Consider the following 23208-nt stretch of genomic DNA (forward strand, 5'->3'; position numbering starts at 1 on the left):
TTTTGATCAACCACAGCCCATTTTATTAAGACCCTTCCAGAGAGACATGATAAATACAACAACATTTAACAATATTTTCAAGGCACAGCCAGTGGATAGCCTTACGTAAAGAGCCTGCATGTTAAACTCCGGGGGGGTTGCCAAAATGTCACACATATCTGTAGTAAAAAGTCATCTTTCAGAAAAACTACTGTGACTTCCAATCAAGAGTCAGTCAAACGACCTCCAGAGGGTCTCTGTCAGCCTTCGACAGGACCACTGTTACGCTATCGGGCAGGCGCACGGCTAGTCTCTCCCTGAACACAGCCAGGTAACCCCGCTCGCTGTTGCTGTGGTCACTGAGGATCACGCTGGTTCCTTTTGCCACAGCATCCAGCACTTCATGGTGGGACATCTCCCCTGAAAAAGGGGCATAATTATGTCTGCAAGCGTTGTGATACGAAGACGTTTTAGTGATATTTAAACTAATAAAATTAAATGTTTGTTACCTGTGACATAGAGGTCTGCCTTGACTCCATTCAGTACTGAGACCCCTGACCCAGCACATACAGCCACAGTGTACACAGAGGACTCTGGGGAAGGAAAAACAGAACAGGGACATGACTTTTCTTCTTTCTGTGTGGAGTTGCATGCTCTCTCTGTTCCTCTGGGTGCTCCAGCTTGTTGTTCTGCTCATTCAGATTATCAGTGAATTTAAATTTTCTGTGCATGTGAGCGTAAACGACTGTGAAAGACTCCCAAACTGACCAGAGTGACCAGTGTTTATGAACTCATGTCCTCCATGACCTTCTACTGCAGGGATGTCCAACTAATTTGACATCATGGGCCACTTGCAGCCCACTTTGATCTTAAGTGGACCGAACGAGCAAAACTGCCCTTTCTGTCAGTGTAATGATATTGAACTACACGTTTAAGCCCACTTAATATAAAAAAAAAAAAAAAGAGTGCAGAGCTAATGGGTGGAAATTCTTGAACCTCCATCTACGTTTCTACCCTTACTGCAACCGTGGTAGAAATTAAATGTGAGCGTGTTATAATTGAACTATTCTAATTTAGTGACAGATTTGTGTGTGTCCACTCGTCTCTCACCCAGCGTCTGCCCCCAGCCCAGAGCCAAACGGAGGTGACTCAAACCCAGGTGAGATTTCAGTTTTTGGACGGCTGCTCCGACAGTCACTGGCTGGTCCAAAACGCTGCATCGGCCTTGGCCGTGGCCCAGGAGAGGGGGCTAAAGAAAAGATGAAGTGTTACTAATGCGAACAGAACAAGTTAATCATAACAATAGTCAGGAACTTTTTCTTCAGATTCCTGTAACAGCCCGCACCTTTTCTAACTTTACGATGGTGAGAGACTGGCTGGGAGTGCCGTGTCCTAACAGAGCCTGGACACTCGGGGTCAGCGCTGAGTCACAACAGGTTACGCTTACATGGATACCACTGCTGTCTGGTCTAATATGAAGAGACATGAACTGTTATTTACCAGTACAAAGAAACAAAAGGCTTAATAACATCAAGTGTACGATTTACATCCATTACATAACTGTCATGTCTCGATAACTGAGACATGAATTTTGAAAACATTGGTTTCTGACTGTGCTGAGGTTCTTTCAGACTCTTTGTTCCATGTTTAATCCATGATTTACAACTACAGAAAAGCTTCTTTCCCAACTTAAAAGGCACTTTGAGTGATGTAAGTGTACTGTGATTGGTCCGGGTGTGAGTGTCAAACACATAAACCGAACGACCACTAAACAAAGGTGACATTAACATCAGTAAAGCATTAGCCACGCAAACAACAGCTGTTAAAGCAAGGCTTAAAAAGAAGAGGGAAAAAAAACAAAGAAAAATCTGAAAATATATGCAAGGAGGAAGAAGAGAAATCCATCATTAAGTTTGGATATATTATTATTTCTAAAACAAGAAAAAAAGATTTTGATTTTGAATATGGTGTCTTATATAGGAGGGGGAAAAAAATCTGACTAAAGTTGGATCAAAATGTTGTTCATTTTTCTTTTTCCCCATATTCAAACTTTAGTATGTGTAAAATTATTCACCCGACTTAGTTTTAAAAGGATATTATGTGCTTTATGCATGAGAAACTGTAGATAAAGTATCAGTCCTCTACAGTTTCTACAGCCTTAGAAATACGCTTTCAGTGATAGAATATCCAATTATTTTAAGGCCTTCGAGCATCCATACTCGTAGTGCCATACTACCTGATGTTTACCATAATAATGACATTTTGGTTTTAGTTGGGAAAAGGGGCTAAACACAGCCTTACTTTCAACTCCTCAGACATAAAATGTATAATATATACATTTGAAGTTTCTGTAAGTGGTCCGAATGCAAACTGAAACAAATCTTTGGTAATAGTTACAGTCCAAAAGCAGCTTTGGATTACCTGTGATGGCTTCAAGTGTCTGCGGGTGATTTCCAGCTTTGATTAAAGCTAAACGCAAATTACAATAATGTGTGTTTGGAAGAAATAAATCAAAAGTAACACATATATGACAAAACTACCAAAATGGTTTTAATTTAAAGCTTGTTGCTAATCGGTGATGTCTGAACACAACCTGCTGCCTGAATGCTGTAGGGTCGTTCCACCGTCACAAGCCTTCAGCTCCTCCATGATCATGTTTAGTTCCTCTGCGCTTCTGACCGTGAATTCCAGTTTGTGACTGTGGGAGGCGGCGCCGAGAACCTGACTCAACACCGACACCTGACCGCTGCCTGATGCGACAAAGAAAAAAAGCAGTGGGGATGAAATGAATGTCACTGAATAAGCATCGTGTTCATATCTAATGATTTAAGTGCGAGCATCACATTTTACATTCAGAGAGACTTCTCACCAAGTCCTCCAACCAGCCAGTCGTTCACGCCTCCTTTCACGCAATCCCATGAAGTGTGAGGGGAAAAGACCGCTATGCCGACCTCCACGGCCCGCACAGCCAGCCGCTGCTTCCAGTCTTTCTGAACCAGACGCTTGATTGGCCGAAACAACGGCGGGTGATACGAAATAATGAGATCGCAGCTCACAGCCACTGCTTCCTCCATGACGGCATCTGTGAGGTCGTTGGTCAGCAGAATGGTCTTAACGGGCCGAGGTTTGCTCGGCTCCACCAGCAAGCCGACATTATCCCAAGACTCGGCAAGCGACAGCGGAGCAAGCTGCTCCAAAACCTGCAGGACTTCCTTTAATTCCATCAGACCGGACGAATGAACTGAGGAGAAATTAACAGACGGAGGAAGGCGAGCTGAGCTCTGTCTGCTAGGCAGGATGTGATGACTGTGGGTAGATGAAGGAAGAGAATGAAGGACGGATGAAAAGGCTGAAGAGCAGAGAGCAGCTCGGGACTTAAAACTCTGTCTAGTCCAAAGCCTTCTACTGGTGAGCGAGAAAAATGTCCAAGCGAGATTTCTACATCCAGTCAACATCAGGGGAGATCTGTGTGGACAAAAAGAAATAACTAAATAATCATAAATGTTAGACATTCACAGATTCATATGTGACTGCAGGTTTTTGTACAAGACTGAAACTAACAACTGCTGAGCTATCATCTTCTTCTTCGTTCCACTGTCCACTTTAGGCGTTCACCACAGTGGATCATCTGCCTCCATCTCACCCTATCTCTAAAATCCTCATCTACACGACCTCCTTCACTACATCCATGAATCTTCTCGGTGGTCTTCCTCTTCTCCTACTGCCTGGCAGCTGCATCTTCTATATTTTTCTTTTTCTCGTGTCTTCATGGTGTCATCTTTATCCCTCCATGTCCCTCTTTGTAATCTCTATACCTCCACAGGTAGGCCATGAGGATTCTACTGATTTCCTCTTCAAATTATTAGATGTCCTGTCTATTCTGAGTCTATTCTCAGTCCCAGCCTGTGCTGCTCACACTGACACCTTCAGATCTCACATGCACTGAATGTCTGACATTTTTAAAAGGAAAAATTAACTTAATTAATTGGATTAATTAACTTAATCCAGTGATCGGTTTTGTATGGTTTTATACGCATTTCCACATGGATACACATGCTGTTTTTGCCTCGCTTAAAGACTCCATCCAAAGTTAAACACTAATCAGAACAGTTAGCAACAAATGCAAACAGACGGCTACAACTCTTAAGCGTACATTTTTTTTAGTCCGGAGCAAATCATTTAGTAAAAGCCACATACCTGCACTTTATGATTATTATAAACCTTATTCATAGACTTAAAACCAGCAGCTTTGAGTTGTGACAGCTGCCAAGCGTGCAGCTAACAGCAGAGCTAGTTAGCTGCCTTTAGCTGCCACAGTAAACCGTCCTTTAACGTCAACACACCAGCATGTAAATATATGCACGAGGCAACTTACCGTCGCTTGTTTCTGACAGATGGAAACTAATAACACGATGGTTTTCAGTGTTTAGCTAAATATATTCTGGTGTAGTGGCAGAGGCTGTACTTACTGCAGAACTTGCACGATGTCCCTTTTCGGCTTCCGTCCGCAACAGTTGGTTTTTTGTTTTTTTTTTACTTAATGAATGGCTTTATTTATTTATTTATTTATTTATTTATTTATGGGGTCAAGTTATGTCTTTCGTCTTGACCATGAGGACATATACATATAACTTATAAACTTAGCAGTATAAATTAGTTATAGTAAGCATTATAAAGTAAGTTTTATTTAACATATATGGTTACTTTCTTCTTCTTTTTTATTTATCACCCAAAAACTGGCCATTGCGCCATCGACACAGAAACTACAACTTAAATATAGAAAGGACTGAGCGCATGTGCAACAATACAAAGAGGAAAATAGAGAATAACAATGAATGATATTAACATAATTACAAGTGATATTAATTCAGCCCAAATGAAATAAATAAATAATAAAAAATAGAAACAGAGCTTTGTAAATGTCCTTTTATTTTTTTTTACTTTTTAAAGTTTCACATATCCTTCATAAAATTTGAAGAAAGGTGGTTTTAATATTCAGGAATCTGCATCGATGAATAAAATAAACAGTATTATCAAGACTTTGTTGAACTCGGGAAAATTTGGTTATATATTTGGTTTGGTTTGGATTTTGTGGGAAAGAGTGACTGGTGTACGTTTTACTCCCCTTTTTATTGTCCTCTGTTTGGCATTTGTGTACATCTCTTCTATAATTGGTTTCAGTGCTGCAGAGATTGTTGGACGCTGATTGCAAAGACCTCCTGTGTCGCCTTTAGTTCACCGCATGTCTTATTGGTCTACACCTGAAGGCGCTCTGGTGTGACTCTGATGCAAGATTAGAGGCCGTGTCCATTATGCTGACAAGTTTCCTCAGCACTGAGAGGACAGAAGGTGATTTCCTTAAGACGGTCTTACGGAAATCAGCTGTGGTGTCCCAGTACGCTACAGCATAAAAAATATAACGCTGGCCACCAAAGAAAAAGAAAACAACAGACGCATTGAAAGATTCACAAGTGGCTCACTGTTCAGCTACAGTATTCATTTAAAGGAACACAACTTGTGCACATTTTTCAAACAGAGGCCAAAAGGAAGTTAATTAGCTGAAGGTGAAGCAGCTTACTGATCTCTTTATTACAGGTCGCACATCAGTAAGACTGAGACGCACAGAATTCCCTCATCACTCACTTCTCCTGTCCCACTCAGTCCTTTCTTTTTCCGTTAAGGTAGTGCAAATAGCAACAGTATTTGTAGAAGTATTTGTAGCAGTGAAATAATGAAATAACAACATTTCATTGTTATTTCATTGTTCAAATCCCAAATCTTTGGGATTTGAACATCCCAAAGAATCAGTTAAGAAAAACAATATTTCTCAAGTCGTTACGGTTCGGCTTAGTGTTTTTCAACAACGAGCTTCCCGATGTTTATAGCGCTGGTGTTATGCAATATTGTCTGTACTCAATGTTACAAAACAAATTCACAGATTAATGTGAGCAAGCAACAACTGGATGACTTTGATAAGCTGTATTTACTCTCACAGGGCAGGTGCTCCAGCAGCAGATACCCCGCAGTGCATCCGACTCTTCTCAGAAAGATTAAAGCTAACCAAATGAAATCTGCCTGGGGAAGGGGCTATCAGTGCAATAAGTTAAAATGGTAAGGGTTGTTTTTTTTAATGTGTCTGGCTGAGAAGAAGTCATTGGGTATAGAGGCTACATCAGAGTTGAGTCTGAGAGCAACCAAGAGAGAGATTACTGAGGATTAATGCAATAAAGGTTGATGCTGGATGTTAGAGGGATCAGGAAGGATCAGGGCAAAGGCCAGCCAGTGAGCATTACATCATCAGATTCTTCCTCTGGACTCATCAACCCTGGCTTGGCACTACACCCGTAAGGTTAAATGTGCCCCCCACCCTCCTCTTTAAACACCCTCACTTACATTAGTGTGCCATTAATAGCAGTGAAATCTTGTCACTTTTTTTGTTTCAGTGTCTGAGTCCCAATCCACATAGAAGAACAATCATTTCAAAATAAAAGTAATAATAATAATAGTAATAAAAGACCAGATATTTTGTTACTTATCCATTAAGCATACCAGCAGAGCGAACACTCTCTCTGTGGAGCACCATTCACAGATGTGTGTTTAGTAATTAGGTTCACTTAAGTCCTCATGCCCCATCTGTCTGTCTGTTTGATGCTGTGCCCAGTTTGTCGTGCAGCAACATCTGCCTGGCTGGTGTTCCCCGAATGTGACAGTACAGCTTGTCCCGTGGCACATCCCTGAATTCAGCCCCAATATTTAATCCCAGCTGCGCACACTGTGGATCGGTATGACACAATTACTGATCACCAACTGCAAGAATGAATCAGTCCACAGGTAAAAAAAAAAAAAAAAAGTGTTCACGTGCCTCAAATTTCACTCAACCTTTCTTTTCCTTTCTTTTTTTAATGGATATGGGGTTATAATACTCTTTAATACTTTTAAGCTCCTCTCTGTGTTTTATGTCCATATTTCCGTGAAGTTCCCAACTTACAGAGAGTATTAACCTCAAATAATGGCTCAGACTGTCTCTCTAAAAGGACACGTTCTGGGACATGAACCTCTTTTTTTTGTTTTGGGGGAGGTTTTTTTTGTTGCTCTTAATACCTTTAAATCTGTTATGCATCAGTCACAAAATCCCACATTTCTGCCTCTTTTCAGTGACATAGTTTCTTAGTGTCCTTCCAAAGTTTTTACTCAATCCTAGCAGAGCAGAGTCCCTAAACTTTTTCATGTTTAAATCACTTCTTTCTGGAGTGAAATGACTGCACGTTACTGGAATGCAAGAAGTCACAAGGACAATATGGTCTACACCTAAATGAGTCTTTGGGTTCCTTTCAGGCAGACACGTAAAACTTTCTTGTTCAACAGATACTCCTGAATCCGTTTCGGATGTTCAGATCAGATGTTTTATTTTGTGCTTTGCCAAAGAAAAGGCAGATCCATGTTACTGCTTCACTTGTTGGAAGTTAGTTACAGATTACCTAATACAACCAGCTCAGGTTAATAATGTACAGTACAGTAGTGACTTAACTTTACATCCTGCTTTGTTGTAACATTGTTTAAATGGTAAGAATAATTTAATAATAATACAAATATAAAAACAATTCCATTTCAACAAACTTCCACTGTATACAGTCTATATCAGGGTTGTCAAACATGAGGCCCAGGGGCCAGAGTGGGCCTGGCAAAGACTACAATCTGGTCCACGAGATGCCTTTGGAAGATATGCATACATTTTTGGACTTTTAATGTTTTGTAACAAGTTTTGGAGTTTTTTCCTGCTGATGAAGACTTTCCTCGTGCCCATTCATTCTATACCAAAGTAATTAAGTAATAGGTAAACAATTAAACCCAGAAAGGTTACAGAAGAAATAGAAGTTTCAGTTTTTTACAATAAGTCCACAAAAAAGGTGTGAAGTAACAGGAACTTTCTGATTTTTTCTGTAATCTTACACAGTTATTCCTCACAATCTAAGCCCAAAGAGATGCTGAAGGGTTTTTTTCATTTACTACAGCATTATTTCTTTATCATGTGGAAACACTGAGACATACTTGGACTTCTTTTTCTTATTTTAAGATATTTCAGTGATTAAATATATACTTAGACTTCTTTCCACTGCCCACTAGGATCAAAGTGAACTAAATGAGTTTGACATCCCTGGTATATATGATGAAACATAACAACAGAGTTTTGTTTTTTTAGCACTCTTGTGCTTGAAAAATCATTACAAATTGTAATTCTTTGCATAGCTATAAAATCTGCTCTGAGATCAGTCTGATATTGCTTGTTTTGAGCATCTAATTTTAACATTTGCAAGCCCAGAAAAGAACAACTTCAGTGTTAGTGCGTGTTTGCAGAGGTGCAAATGAATGTTCCTGACTGGCCTTGTCCTCGACTGTCATTGATGGGACATCATTCTGACAAATTCTGCAAAGGAGAAGAAGACGAGGATCAGTTGCTTCACTTCACTGCACTGTTACTCTTTACTGATGTAGGCGAAAGACAGTCTGTACCTTCAAAATCTACGGTGCCATCCCCGTTGTCATCGGCCTCTTTCACTATGGCATCGATTTCTCTCCGGCTCATGTGCTCTCCCATCAGCTTTATCATGGCTGATCGCAGCTCCTCCGTTGTGATCTCTCCATCTCCGTCCATGTCAAACTAACAAGAGGCAGCAAACAGCAGAGAGCAGCTTTTAATCACAGCCGTGATGATAATGATCGCCATCTGGCAGTCTAGAACGCAGGTGGCTGGAAAGTTTCAGAAAAAGCTCTTTACTCTCACCTCTTTGAAGGCGTCTTTCAGCTCCTTCATACCGATCATTCCAGACGTCTCTGCCAGCAGTTTCGGGGCCATCAACTCCACAAAGTCGTCAAAGTCGACTCTGCCACCGACTAGAGGGGAAAAAAGGTTCGACATGTCTGTGGGCTTTTCTGTCTCTCATCAAATCTAGATTAAAGCAATGAAAACAGCCGCTAACTATGGGATTCCTCAACGAATTCAACTTTTAAACAAACACTTTTTTAAGGACTCACGGTTCATGTTGATATTTTGACTCAGCTCGATCAGCTCCATCTCAGTGGGCATATAACCCATTGTCCTCATCAGGTTGCCCAGGTCCTTACAGCTGATCAGCCCGTCCTTGTCTTTATCAAACTCATTGAATGCATCACGCAGCTCTGCAGAGGTTTAAAGTAAAAAAAAATCAAATCATAAAATGAAATGTGCAAAGTGTACAAATGTAGGTAAAAAACAATGACGTAGTCATAAAAATGAGAAAACAAAAAATATTACCATCAATCTCATCATCAGCCAGCTGTCTTGTCTGCACAAAGAAATAATAATTGCTTAACTTCAGTATAATATGAACATTAAGAAGAAACACGGTGCTTTCTAACTACTTATGAATGCAGCAGTTATCACAATCACACAATCACAATAGCAGTTTACATTTCCAGCGCAAAATCCATCAAAACAATAATTAAATTCCTGCAGCTTATACTTACAATGTTTTTCCCTCCCCGCAAGAAAATACACGCTGCCCCCAAGCTCATTTCTGCAAGAGGAAATACAGATGTACTTTTATGAAATGTCAGGAAATCACTGACACACGATGTAGAGCTTGGTGGGTTTTGCTATGAAGACACTACTGCTGAAAAAAGGTCTGTTCACACAATAATTAGTCCAATAAACTCTTGCAATAGTATAAACATGTTATTTATATATACTGTTAAAATTTCTTAAAAACTTTACAGGTTACTGACATCTTCTAAATAAAAAAGTTTTAAAGAGATGTTACCTTCCTCAGATGAATTCTGTTTGTCAGCCAAACGCATCATAAATAAGCTCTCTGGAGCTGAGGACCTGCAGCTGACCTGTGCAGTGCAAAAACTACCCTGCCTTCCTCCTCTTGCTTAGTCTTCTCAGTGTGAGCGCTGTCTCTGATTAACCGCAACAGCTTGTGCCTCTCAGTGTGTCGCGACCCTTTGTGCCCAGACTGCCGGGATGCTTGGAAATTGTATGAGGGTGTGTGTGGCTGCATCCAGACGTGGGGGGAGGAGTCAGCGGTGTGACCGGAGGAAAGCGGGATCAGGGATGAAAGAGATGATGCCCTGGTTTCCTGCTGAGTGGTGACATCACAAACTTTATTGGTATCTGAGCCCAGAGCCGACCGAAAATATGCGATATGATGAAGTCAGCTAAGAGGTGCTTTTCTATGCATTGAAGTAATTACAGTGTCCTTCTACTCACTCATGTTTTATGCAGGAGATGCAACACGAGCCTATCATTGTGAATAACTGTTTCAAGTGCAGCATAAAAGAACCAGGGCTATCACTCACACCTGCACTTTATAGCCGTTTATTTGTCAGATACTCATAATTAATGATTTATTATTAGTTTAAATACCTTTCATGGACCTGAAGAAACATCTACAATTTGCTTTTCTAAGTTGAAAAATGTTGGTGACAAATCTACGTTTGAAATCAGCAAAAGTTTCATTTTTAATAAAAACTGTCACAGTGGTCTCTCACCTCTGTGTGAATAACAGGCTCATAAAATCACCACACAATAATGTAGCAATCTCTTTTAATTTGTAATCATTTCAGAATCTAAAGTATTTCTTAAAATTCCTGTAACACTTTAAATGTTTTAAATTTAACAGGATTTTGCTTTTCAGTGTTCTTAGTGTAACTTTGGGGGAAATGTCATAATTGAAACAGAACTACAAACATGTCTTTGGACAAACTGATATCTGAAAGTAAAAAAAAAAGTTATATCCTGCAAAATCTTCTCATCAGGACGCTAACAGGTAATTTATATGAAGTTTGCAGCAAAAGTCAGTGTTCATCAAAGACTACAAATAAAGTTACATGTTTATGATCATTGATTGTTTCTGGATTTTGTGGCTTTATTTATATTTTGTGCTGCAGAACACGTGACAGTAACACAATAAAAGAATAGATGGTCATTTGGCTCATCGCTCTGTTGTTCCAGCCCTGATTATTTTCAAAGACATCAGAGTGAAACAGATTTTTGAAGTATTAAAGAGTCAGAGGCCGATTACAGCTATTATCCCACTGTGTGATAATCTGCACGACTATTTGTTTCATTTGAATGAAGAAAGAGATTTAAGATAAGATAGAACTTTATTAATCCCTCGGGTGGGTTCCTCTGGGAAATTCGACATTTACGGCTGTGTTTGAGGTTAATAGTCAACACAGAGGTTTAAAATAGCATTTTATTTTATGTTCATTTTGTGTGTGTGTGTGTGTGTGTGTGTGTGTGTGTGTGTGTGTGTGTGTGTGTGTCTTCATTTTTTGCCAGTTTGACAGGCAGAGTTTTTACATCACATGCACATCCTGATACAACCCCAAACGGATTTGTGTGTCCTTCTGGGACTGAACCAGAGATCGTTTCTTTGTTAGGGAAATGTGAAAACCAGCTAACTGCAAAGGCTAGTATAGAGGCTTTTCTTTAAATTATACGTTTAGTTATGTGCAGATCTCATATATAGGTATAACAACATCATTTGTTTCTTTTTCCTTTTCTTTGTTCTTTTATTGTTGAAGAAATCAGTTTCCCCCTGTCAATTACAAGATACTCCAACAACAAAGCCTGCTTCATCCTCCTTGGGACCAACATTTACTAAATAAATATCACGTTGTGTTCATGAACACCTACCCCAAAGTAGGAAAGCTACACTGCTATTGCAGGTATAATATTCTTAAACTAACAATAATATTTGCTATGCTGCAAAAGAAAATCACAAATACTGTAAAACAGAAAAATACACTTATAAGCAAAGCTGAGTAATAAGCTGCCAGAGTTACTGCTGCTGCTCAGAGCATTTTCCTCTGTGTTGAACCTGCTTCACATGTCCCATAAATGACTTTAATTGTGATTTAACAGTGTTCACGACATCTTCAGGTTTCGTGTGGGGAGAATTTTGTTTCTTGTTCTTCTTTTTTTAAATAGAATATTAAATTCCACATATGAGTAATTTGTATAATCTACATCAGGTATGTTTTTTCCAATTTATTTTAGTTCTTCGGGGGAAGAAAAATCACACTGATTATATAGAAGTCTCAAGAACCCACAAAACCTTGTGTATCAAACATGATACACTAGCTTTAACGGTTAAAATTTCACCATAAGTGACAAATATGGCTGGATAGTTTGTTTGCTGAAGCTCTTTATCTAAACAGCTTGGGGGGGGGGGGGGGGGGTGTTCCACCAAAACCATGTAAATGTTTAGTCTGATATTTTTAGATGAGCTGAAACACTAAACGGTCTCGGTGGCGTGCATGTCCTCTTCTCCTGACCATTTTCTCTTTGCATGCCTTCCTGTTATGTAAATTTACCAGAAATCTGTTTGCATAAGAAGCGTAATCTGCTGGGCAATGCAACAGGAACCAATAATGATTTATCATCCTTTTTTTTACCCTCTCCTCAGTCGTTGCAGTGGTGGGCCAGCTGAGGGGTTATGCAAGATCACATCCACAGCTGCTGAAAAAATGTCTGTGGAGGGGAGGGCAGGAGGTATATGGGTGAAGAGAGCCTGATTTAGAAAAAACTATAGGAGGGAAAGAAACTTCACATCAGCTGTAGGCTGATGAAAAATATGTTATTTGATTAATAAGTAGACCAAGATGCTATCAATGCCACGTTTGTAATAGCAATGGCAATTTTATTCGTATAGTACATTTCATTACATGAAACTCAATGTGCTCAACACAGGATAACATAAAAACCAGAGCAGGTTTACGATGCCTAAAGGCTGTAAAAACAGCAAAAATTAAATTATGAATCCTACAAGTGTGACTCCCTCAGCTGTGTTACCCTTTCATAAGAAAGTTCTTTGTGGGAGTGTTACAGCCTGACCAGCCTCTGAGAATCACAACATACATAAAGGTTTAGGGGAAAATATTTCTTTTGTGTGTGTGTGTGTGTGTGTGTGTGTATCATCTGAAAATGCACAACACAGATTATACTGAGTGGATTAAGACAGCAAGTGCCGTGCCAAACAAGCCATATGTGTGATTGCGATGACGTGTCGCTGCGTGAAGACATCATCTGAAATCAAATCAGGTTGAATGAAGGAAAACAACAAAATCCATTTAAGTGAAAAGGGATTTGGGGGGAAAAAATCGCATTTAATAGTCGCTGAATAAGCTCTACCCCTACACACTGGTAACAAATACCTGAAACATTGTAGCCTATGTACTGGTCTTGATTTTAAATAATGGCTTACTGATGCTGGTAGGTCACTGCTAGACATGTCTGTCCTTCTGTTAGGTTATGCAACAGCATCACTATGTAGCATTTTTAATTCTCAGTAAGGATTATATAGTAGTTTTGGAAAAATCCCGCAATCTCATCACGCTATAGCATCAGAAATTTCTCCATAAAGATTGCATAATGATCTGTCATCCCAAATGCTGGCCACTATGATAAGGAAAGAATAAACAACTTTATTAATATGCACTGAGCTAAGCTTTAAATACTTACATCACTATGTATGATGTAATTATTAAGAGAGCTTAATTATTGTTTTCTGAATCAAATCCTCTCATTTATTTATTAATTTTTTCTCACCTTCACAAAGGAGCACATCGAAGAGGACACGCAATCTACTGTGTAATCTATTTATGAGGCTGGCCTGCAGATGTTTAAGGACATAATGTAGGCCAATATAAAAATACGTGCACCAAAGGTGTTTTCTCGTACTTGCTGTGTGTGTTTCAGGCAATGCTGACAATCAGTCAGCATGAGTTGATGGTTGATTTATAGCAACAGTGGACTTTTATGTAATTTTGCAATGCATTTTTTTCAGAAATAACATTTTCTGGACGCAGATGATTATTTGTGTTATTACAAATCATTAATACATGCTAATATTAAAACATTTTATCTATATTTGTAAGAGCAACTTTACAAAATTGGTCTTACATATAATATGAACTTTTATCTTTAGATTTCTACAGCGTCTGTCTGATTAATAAAGATTTCATTCATTCATTCGTTTGTTTTGTATCCCATATGGTACACGTGCTGTTTACAGGATGACTGCAGAAAGATTAGCATTAAAACAACTGAAATTACTACTGAAACTACTGAACAAGTCCAAGTAGTTTAAGAAGGGAAAACTTACCAAACTCTCACAGTTAAATTGCATAAAATGAATGTTGAGAGTCTATTATCAATGGGATAGGCCCCAGAGCCCCTGCGATCCTTATTTAAAGTAAGTCAAAGGAGATGGATGGATGGAGTTCAGAATAGTTACTACAATTCAAACAGTACTTTGAAGCAATTTTACTTCCAGTCTTGAAGATATAACTTGATTTTATTTAGCCTTGTTTTTGTTTTGTTTTTTATGTGGGACATTACTAAGAGATTTTTATACCACTTGATGCTTTGTGGAATCATTTAGTCCTCTAGAATCAGTAGAGGAGGATGTTAGCCGAAGCTAATGTCCATTACGAACAAGACATCTCACCCCTGTATGAGCCTGTGGAGGCCATGAGTGGCTCCTTCAGCAGTAGACGGTTACAGCCACTGTGTAGGACCTAGTACCAACACAGGTCCTTTGTCCTGGAAGCAATCCGACTGTTCAATATGCACATAAATACCTGAGAAATCACTCACATAGTGGCATTGTAAAGTGCTTTGGGTGCCTTGAAAAGCGCTATATAAATCCAATCCATTATTATTATTATTATCACATTGCACTTTATGTACATATAATTACTGTGACAGGTCTTTTAGTGTATATATTAGCCTATATTTTATTTTTGCTTTATTTTATTTTATTGTCTTTTTACATGTCTTTTGATTGTTTTTAGCGGTTTTAGCATTTTTGCGCCTTATTTTTTTCATTGTTTTCTAATATATCCACAATTATCTTGTTATTTCTGATCATTTTGCGGCCGTAGCAAGTGTAGATTAATAAAGTTCCTTTCTATCTGTCTAATTCTGAGATTCCTAATCTGAAATTTTGAGATACCTGTCCTAAATATTTAAATTATGGTCATAGTTTTGTTTTGTTTTATTTATTTTGACTGAAATACGCTTCCACATTAGTTAACTATACGAACCCTGATAAATAATGCGAGCTGCTCTTACCAGTTCAGTTATGTTTTTGCGAACCTCCTCGGCCACGTGAGGATACTATTTACACCTCACGTGTTCGTTTGAAAGGCGTCGAAGAAGAGCAACTTCCGTTTTCCGCTCGGCTCCCGCCCCGCTCCGCCATCATGAAGTCCTGAACAAAAACGGATGAGAGTCGAGCAAAATGGGGATAACACGAACTGTTGATGAAATCCGCCGACAACATTATCGTAATGACAGTGCACAGTGCTGAGCGGAGCGGAGCTGTCCATTTGAATGCACCAGCCTCCCACTGAAAGCGTCCCCGGCAGCTCCTGGCGTTGCGTTATTTAGTTAGCGCTGGTGCTAACAGCAGCCAGAGCTAGCCGCTGATTTTCTCTGGACGTCGACGCTGCTGCTAGGTTAGCTGGCAGGCGTCGGTCTAGCTAGCTGTCACTTAAACTGACTGCCACTTGACTCATGTCAAGTCGCACACGCCTGCTAGCTGTCCAATTGACTGGGGGCATCAGGATGGAGAGGGGTTTAAGTAAAAGCATCGACAGGCAGAATGTGGTTTATTGGTGTTGAATAGACACCAGCACCGAGGAAAGAGGAGTGAAGACCACTATTTTCCAGGCAGGCCGGTTAGCTAGCTTCAGAGCTAGCTACAGTGGATCCCAAAAGCCACGGTAAGACGTGCTATAAATCATTCAACATGCGGGGCTGTGAGCGCATCCCACCCCGTTTGCAGGGGAGACACCGGCTAGCATGATTAGCTGCCTGATTTTCAGATCTTGGGGAGTTTGACATTGACGTGGAAGCTTGTTGTTGGCCTGCACCTTGAACATTCTTGAGTTGTTGTCAAGCTGCTGTTGAATACATGTGGATTTCTATAGAAAGCAGCAGCTTGGGTAGCCTAATTGAGCAGCCGAGTGCAAAAAGCCGTCTAGCTCGCTCAGCTGATGCTGATGGCAAGCACATATATGGATAATTGCTTATGTGCCTGACCAGTCAAACACAGTAGACATGTTTTGCACAATAGGTCTGTGCTTCTCTGATGTTATAAAATGCATGTATGTTAAAGAGAGAATCATTGGTGAAACCATGTAATTGTGGCAGACGTTGTGTGGCGTTAACGAGACATGGATGGTTTAGTTAAAATGATTACAAGCTTCCTTTTGCCTTAGTTACAGTCGTCAGAGAAGTTCCCATTTTTAAAGGGAACCTAATGCTTCCCGTTTGTCAGAATCAAAATGGCCAAGTGAGTCTTGGTATTTTCATGTTCAAGGGTTTGGAAAAAACTTGAGCTTGATTGGTGACTGTGAACTTACAAAATTGCAAAAGCTGCCATTGCCCATTTATCAAGGTGTTAACCCTTGATAAAATCTTAATGACTCATGATGACCTAACTTGTTCCAGGCTGCTAACTTTGACACCAGGGAGAAGTTGTTATCTGCACTGCAGCTACACAAAAACATTCACCATTGTACTGTGCATGTGAGTGTATCATCAGTTGGCTTTTCCAATATTTTTTCTTTGGTAAAGATATATCAGCTATATTTATTCAGCATTTCCAAAAAATATCTTTTCCATAACCACACTTGGGGGTTGGGGTGGGGATTGGTTCACATATAAGAATGCGTTGATTTTGACCTTCAGAAAACATCTGATGGTTCTTGCTAGAATTCAGAGACAGACATCACGTTTCATCTTTGTTATTTCAAGGTTTATAGTCTAATATCAGCTCTCTCAGTAGGACATACTTTTAGTGTGGGGTAGTAATCGCCCACATATTTAAACGTGGTCTTCCTCACCCATTTAGCCATATCATTGTTTTTGCTCATGATAGCTCTCCAAAGCATAGTTACATGGTGTTCTACTTAAAACTGGTAAATCTTGTCATGTTGTTCCCACACAGGAAGCAAAGCATGGGGCTGCTAAACTGGTTGGCAGTTTTTATGTGGAATTTGGCCTGATGTTGTCTGGTGGTTTTCAACATTTCGAAAGCTGTATGGAAAGTCAGACAGGGCCAAGTTAATGCTACAAAATGTAGTCCTCAATTTGCTTGTTGGTCACAGTTCATTAAGAAGAAAGAAAGAAACGGCTTAGGGGGGAAAAGAGATCCTGTCAATATATTGCAGTTGGTCTTTTGAAGTTCTTGGCTGTTGGTATCGGCCTCAGAAATCCAGTCTCACTGATGCTCTGCAATACACTACACAGTCAGTTTGATGCCTGCTTCTCCTTATAATCATATGAACTTTAATTCATGTATTTCTATAAGGCCTATCAGAATACTGTGCAAGTGTGTACAAATGCAAATCAAACCAAGTGTGAGTCACTATGTTAACATTTTGATAGGAAAAGAAAAGCAATCCAGCCCACCTGGTTGTTCAACCTACCCGTCTGTGTTTTGTTCTTCAGTTTTAACAGAAGCACACCTTTTATCTTGTCGCAGTTGCTGTGTGGTTTTGTGCACGGGCTGCTGAAGGACCAATGACAACATCATTGTATGAGAGCAGTCTTTTGTTCAGCATTTTGTTTTTTTAAATCATAGTTTCATGTGTTAGGGAGATTAAAGAAGCCATTAAAGAAAGAATAACTCGAGGAAAAAGATGTTGCATCTACCATTTTAAGATCATTTTGGATCTTTAAAATTGATTATGTGCTTCAAAAATGATGTTTGTTTCCCTGTACTGAAGCTAAAGCCATATATTCTGTGTTTGGTGAAAATATAGCAATTAAAAAAACGTATATCTTATTTCAGCGAATAAATAGAAGGCTACCTCCACTTGTTTGATTTCTCTCTCTTCCTGGGATCGAACCAGAGAGCTTTTGCTTGTTAGGCAGATGTATAAAACACTTCATTATGGAGTCACAAATCTCAGTGTTAAACAAAAAAAAAAAGTCATACAGCGGTAAGTGTGGCCAGCCATGTTCACCATAAATGTAGAGACAGACAAAGATTCAGTAGCCTGTAGAGCCACCTTTGGCAGCAATAACTTGAAGTAATGGTTTTATGTATGACTTTATCAGTCTCTCACATGATTGTGGGGAAATTCTTGCCCACACGTTGCTGCTGTGCTTGGGATCACTGTCTTGTTGTATGACTTAATGTCAGCCAAGCTTTAGCGGTCAGACAGATGGTCTCACATTTGACTCTAGAATACTTTGGTATACAGAGGAGTGCATGGTTGACTCATTGACTGCAGTGTGCCCAGATCCTGTGCAAAACAAGCCCATATCATCACACCTCCTCAACCGCGCTTTATCGTCGATATGAGGTGTTAGTGCTGATATGCCGCCTGGTTTTCTCCTCACGTCGCAAAACATCTCCACTTTGGTCCCGTCTGTCTAAAGCACATTGCTCCAGAAGTCTTGTGGTTTGTTCACATGCTGCTTTGAAAACCTAAGCTATGAGCTTCTTTTTAGAGAGAGGAAGCTTTCTCCTGCCAACTCTTCCAAACAAGCCAATGTGCTGTCATGAACTTTAACATTTAAAATGCTAACTGGGGCCTGTAGAGTTCTTGTTTTTGTTCTTCTGAGCATTTAATGGTCTGATCTTGAATTTGTTGGGACATTCCCTGCTGGGAAGATTGTGGCATTGTGTTAACACACATCTGAATGCTCCAGACCAGCAAACTGTCAAAACTTCTGCTTTTTTTAGAGTGCATTTAATCGGTGGCTGCTGATTACACCATGGAGTCCTATGAGCTCTTTTCACACATATGCACATTGATGAGCCACAAGATTAAAACCATAAAAGTCACTTTTGTGCCACCAAGAAATAAAAGATCCCACCTGTCATGACATGATCAAAGGGGCCTCTTTGGTGTGGCAGCACACACTGCCACACCAAAGAGGTGTGGCAGGTGGTTACAGGATGGGGCCTTCACGTGAATATGTTATAGGATCAGCATTGGTTAATCAGTATATGAGGGTTTCTATTCTACTTTATAAGTATAAACCAAAGTGGGTTGCTCCTAAGAAGCAGAACAGCAAATAATGGATGGATCTGCAGAGCAGTGTGTTGGTCACATTGGTGGGAAAGTTGGCGCATCCTCATGTGAAGTGAAAAATATCTTTCAGTTGATGTTTGTTTGTTTTTGTTTTTATTTGTGTGTCCACTACAGAGGACATTAACAAATAGGCCGGGTCTCAGGAGGCTATGATTGCATGATGATGCATTGCAATTGAATATTGCTGTTCTCGCTGGCCTGCAACTGAAAAACTAGTATTTTACAATGTATAATTTAATGCTAGTTAACTGTTGGATCTAAGATGTTACACAGCCACCCATTAGTAGCCAGGACTGCAGCTCTGGCAGACGGCTTGACTCCTCTCTGTGTGATGGGAAGTTGTGAACAAGAAGTGTGGATGGCAGCCCTGCCTAGCCGGTGCAGTTCTGCAGTATTGTGATCACGAGAAAAAGGATGTATGTAGGTTGTGTCACAGTAAACTGGTATCTAAGAGCTCTGCTGTAGCAATGCAAAAGCACATTCTGTTCACGTGTGTGGACGTTACCCCACGAGGAGAGAACGCTAACACTGCTTATGTTAGCCACACGCAGCAGTCTGTGTGTGCAGTGTTCTGCTCAGTGCAGCGTGCCACACATTTTAGAAACATTAAAAAGATGTTCCAGGTCTTCAAGAAATTGATCAGGACCATCCTTTGATATAGTGCTGCAATTCTGCAAGCTTCGTACGTACATTACAAGACAGTCTTCTGCAATACATGAAAATATCTGTGTAGGAGAAGAAGAAAAAGCATTAATAGGGTTTAAATGATTAGATGATATGTAAGAGAAATTCTGTATTTCCTTAAAAAGAAAGAAAGAAAAGAAATAACATGGGTGTAAGCCCAGATTTGTGCTTTGTACTGCTTTCCCCTTTCATCTTTGGTTGAGAACAATATATTTTTTAAATGGCATGAGTGACATCAGTGTCAACAATTTCCACCACAGAGATCTAAGTGTGTCGACTTCATGTGACAGACTAGACCGTGTTTCCGAGGCAACTCGTGCTTTCAGCACAAATGTTGGTATCCTTTCCAAATAACAGATGCTCACCCAGTGTGTCTCTTCCACGCTCACCAGGCGCTGGCCATGCCGTCGAGTGTGCGGGCCGGGAGCCTGAAGGACCCGGAGGTGGCTGAGCTCTTCTCGAGGGAGGATCCCGAGAAGTTCTTCACGGACCTGAGGGAGATCGGCCACGGGAGCTTCGGAGCAGTGTACTTTGTAAGTTAGTTTTCTTAGGGTTTGGCTCTTTAATAGAAATGTGATAGAGTGCACACAAGAGCCCTTAAGTGTGCTTTCCCCTGAGTGCAGGCTTAAATGTGAAGGCCTGTTACTTAATGTGATTTCAGATACTTGTGTTCATTTATCGGTTTGAATTGTGTGTTTGATCTTTGTCAGCTCTGCAACAGAGTTGTAGGTGTGTAGTTATGTTCGTTTGAATTCAGTAGTAGGAAAATGTTCAGGTATGTGTTTTTAACATGCAGCTTACCTGAAGGCATATAAACATGGGGACAGGCTACGGACAAATAACGCTGACTGAGTACGCTGAAAATCGGTTTTTGAATTCTGGAGTTTGGATGATATTTTAGTTTTCAGTCACACATTGACTCAGTCATCTGGCAAACTTTAAAAAGTGCTCTGCTTGTTATAAATTTAAGACTGCAGTCTCTGAGTAGTTAGCATGGTGTTCATAATGTTGTATACAGCTGTTCTTCACTGAATTTATATAATGTAAGCATGAGAATGCAGGTGAAATGAAAATCATTACCTTTGTATATATATTATCGTCTTATTAATGTCTAATTATTTCTCTGGCTTTGTTTTTCTTCTTATGTAAGTTGATCAGTGTTTTGGCGCCATAGACAACAGTGTAGGCTCAGTTCTTCCTGCATATAAACCATTTCAGCGCCCACCTGAGAGGTTATTACTTCCCTCATAGGAAGTTACTATAAATAAAAGATCTTACTAAGTAAGGTAACATGACTCATTACCTAAACTACATGCAGGCCAGTCGTGCTTATGTGCATAGGCGCATTTTAAACAACAAAAACCTGGACAGGCAAAATTTTCATAGCGTAATTTAAAAAAAATTTCATACTTTGATTTTTGCATTGTTTTTTGGGGAGATTTCACTTGGTTCAAATGTAATTACTGCTATAAATCTTGCTGAAGTCGGAGTGATTGATGCTAAGAAAAGCTAAGCGCAGCAAAGAAGAATAGCTGACAGATGGCGGTACTTCTATTAAGAGCACAAGCTGGATAAACCTGTCGACTGAAGATGAAAGAAGAAGGAAAAAGTAAAAACACAGTGCAAGTCGGGGAAGGAGAACAACTTTTCAGAGCAGGATAAAAGTCCCTGTTTAATGAAGGGTGAAAAGCAGCCAGTCATGGATGAAGGGATGATAGGAGGGCAGAGGAGAAGAGGGAAGGAAGCTCTGCAGAAATGCTCGTTTTATGTAATGGCCATTTCTTTGTTGTATTTAATGTGAGGAGCATTGATGGATGTGTCTCAAGTGCTTTGTGGAATAAATGCTGCACTGATGCTCTCAGCCAGGTTTAAGTGTTTGAGTTTTGCTTGCAATTAACTTTGTGTGGAAGGAAAAGAAAACAAGGCGAGGGCGTCTGTGCTATTTAAAGAAATAGTGACAAAGATGGTTCGAGCAGCATCCAAAGCTTCAAAAAATTTACTGCATGTTGTCCTTAAATTTTCCCTACTAGGCCCACGACATCCGCACAAATGAGGTGGTGGCCATCAAGAAGATGTCCTATAGTGGCAAACAGTCCAATGAGGTAAGACCTGGCGACTCTCTAATGGCTGGTCTGCTGCAGATGTAATATCTTATGGATAGAGTGATGAAGGCTCTGCTCGTATCCTAGAAATGGCAGGATATCATCAAGGAAGTGAAGTTCCTCCAGAAACTGCGCCACCCCAACACTGTGGAGTACCGTGGCTGCTACCTGAGAGAGCACACAGCCTGGGTGAGTGTGTGCAAAAGCTGTGCACTCATCAGTGTTGTGTTAATCAAATGAATGATTTTAAAAGTGACTTGCTTAGGAGGTCGTTAAAGATGTTAACATTCCCAGTACCACACATTTAAAAAATAAAACAAAGAATATAGTTGGGGATATTTCAGCATCCACTTTAAACACATTTCTTTTTTATGCACATATTTGGGCCACCAATGGATTGTAAAAATACACCCAGAACTTTGTCCCCTCTGCAGTATTCCTGTGTTCATTTTCACTATATTTGAAAAATGTCAAAGATGAGTAAAAGCAGTGCTGTGATTGATAAATAAATACTCAATTTATCGTTTTATTTTTATTTCAACTTGAGATCCTAACAACCATCAAATTTGGTTCTCTCACCCCTCGACTTACTCTCCCCCCTTAGCTCCGTCTTTCACATTCTCTCTCTCTCTCTCTCAATCAGGAAGAGAGCAGCCTTTTGTTTCAGTGTGAATAAAAACATGAAACGTTGACCATTTGTTCTAATATTGAAACCGGTTTCTGGTACTTCCTCCTTTTTTCTGTGCAGCTTGAGGCAAGTTGCAGTTGCCACAGAGTCTGTTTGTTTCACTGTGACTGCAGGAATTAAATATAGTCTCTGGTTTCTGCAGCCAAAAAGCAGTGTTTCGTTCCAGATATCCTCAAAAGGCTCTCAGTCCCTGGAGAAAGTTGATGTGGCAAAAAACAAAAAAGCTCTAAAAATGACATCATTGTAATTAACTGGTGTGTTTTTTAACAAAACATATTAGTGCATTTCAGAAAATTAGAATGAAGTGAAAGTTTTGTTTGTTTTTTTTACATATTCATCCAAAAATTAAAGTATTAAAAGCCTTTTGTGTGAGTATGCCTTGTAGTGCATGGAAATGAGCAGCCCTTGTAATAAAACTACAATATTTTAGTATATTAGTGTTTGAACAGTGGCATTGAGTGCGTCTCTCTATATAGTTGAGTACATGTAACCACAGTTATAGAGACGACTGGACTGTTCTCCAGATGATCTCTGATACACTCCACAAGGAGGGGAAGCCGCAGGATGTTGTTGCTGAACGTCTGGCTGTTCGCAGAGTGCTCGATCACAGCATATTAATGGCATTTTGCACAAACAACAGTGATGGCTGCAGCC

At 39.9% G+C, this 23208-nt stretch overlaps 3 protein-coding genes across 6 annotated transcripts in view; 1 reads left to right on the plus strand and 2 right to left on the minus strand.

The window, feature by feature from the left end:
* On the minus strand, positions 1–4530 carry nif3l1 (NIF3 NGG1 interacting factor 3-like 1 (S. cerevisiae)). 3 transcript variants are annotated; one of them, XM_076887469.1, is made up of 7 exons: positions 4449–4530; positions 2849–3444; positions 2573–2729; positions 1325–1448; positions 1090–1228; positions 489–572; positions 1–399 (listed from the first exon to the last, which is right to left on the minus strand). In XM_076887469.1, the coding sequence occupies exons 2-7, from the start codon at positions 3432–3434 to the stop codon at positions 215–217; spliced, it is 1275 nt and encodes a 424-aa protein (XP_076743584.1). In that variant the 5' UTR covers positions 3435–3444; positions 4449–4530; the 3' UTR covers positions 1–214. The 3 variants fall into 3 exon arrangements, with proteins under 3 accessions (XP_076743584.1, XP_004574670.3, XP_004574672.3); XM_004574613.5 differs by having other exon boundaries at positions 4355–4488; XM_004574615.4 differs by lacking the exon at positions 4449–4530 and adding an exon at positions 4177–4324.
* A 2829-nt stretch (positions 4531–7359) lies between these two features.
* On the minus strand, positions 7360–9985 carry cabp5a (calcium binding protein 5a). Its single transcript, XM_004574612.6, has 7 exons — positions 9777–9985; positions 9484–9533; positions 9272–9302; positions 9013–9156; positions 8762–8871; positions 8491–8638; positions 7360–8404 (listed from the first exon to the last, which is right to left on the minus strand). The coding sequence occupies exons 1-7, from the start codon at positions 9814–9816 to the stop codon at positions 8376–8378; spliced, it is 552 nt and encodes a 183-aa protein (XP_004574669.1). The 5' UTR covers positions 9817–9985; the 3' UTR covers positions 7360–8375.
* A 5190-nt stretch (positions 9986–15175) lies between these two features.
* The window catches only part of taok2b (TAO kinase 2b), a 31263-nt gene continuing 23230 nt past the window's right edge, over positions 15176–23208 (plus strand). The window contains exons 1-4 of one of the 2 annotated variants that reach the window (XM_004574611.3): positions 15176–15753; positions 20157–20297; positions 21795–21866; positions 21954–22055. In XM_004574611.3, the coding sequence (XP_004574668.3) occupies positions 20166–20297; positions 21795–21866; positions 21954–22055 (306 nt within the window). In that variant the 5' untranslated portion in view covers positions 15176–15753; positions 20157–20165. The remainder of the gene's footprint in view (positions 15754–20156; positions 20298–21794; positions 21867–21953; positions 22056–23208) is intronic. The other variant, XM_076887471.1, reaches the window with a different exon arrangement.

The sequence above is a fragment of the Maylandia zebra genome, linkage group LG8 (genome assembly GCF_041146795.1).
Source record: "Maylandia zebra isolate NMK-2024a linkage group LG8, Mzebra_GT3a, whole genome shotgun sequence".
Classification (NCBI taxonomy): Eukaryota; Metazoa; Chordata; class Actinopteri; order Cichliformes; family Cichlidae; genus Maylandia; species Maylandia zebra.

What these genes read in the sequence shown, in the direction of transcription:
- nif3l1 (XM_076887469.1), bottom strand. Translation starts at nt 3,434, where the DNA reads ATGTTGACTGGATGTAGAAATCTCGCTTGGACATTTTTCTCGCTCACC. An exon ending in CTACAGCATTCAGGCAGCAG is followed by an intron (nt 1,449 to 2,572) that starts GTTGTGTTCAGA and finishes TCTTCATATTAG; the next exon opens with ACCAGACAGCAGTGGTATCC. An exon ending in CCATCGTAAAGTTAGAAAAG is followed by an intron (nt 1,229 to 1,324) that starts GTGCGGGCTGTT and finishes TCTTTTCTTTAG; the next exon opens with CCCCCTCTCCTGGGCCACGG.
- cabp5a (XM_004574612.6), bottom strand. Translation starts at nt 9,816, where the DNA reads ATGATGCGTTTGGCTGACAAACAGAATTCATCTGAGGAAG. An exon ending in TGCGGGGAGGGAAAAACATT is followed by an intron (nt 9,303 to 9,483) that starts GTAAGTATAAGC and finishes TTCTTTGTGCAG; the next exon opens with ACAAGACAGCTGGCTGATGA. An exon ending in TGGCACCGTAGATTTTGAAG is followed by an intron (nt 8,405 to 8,490) that starts GTACAGACTGTC and finishes TCTCCTTTGCAG; the next exon opens with AATTTGTCAGAATGATGTCC.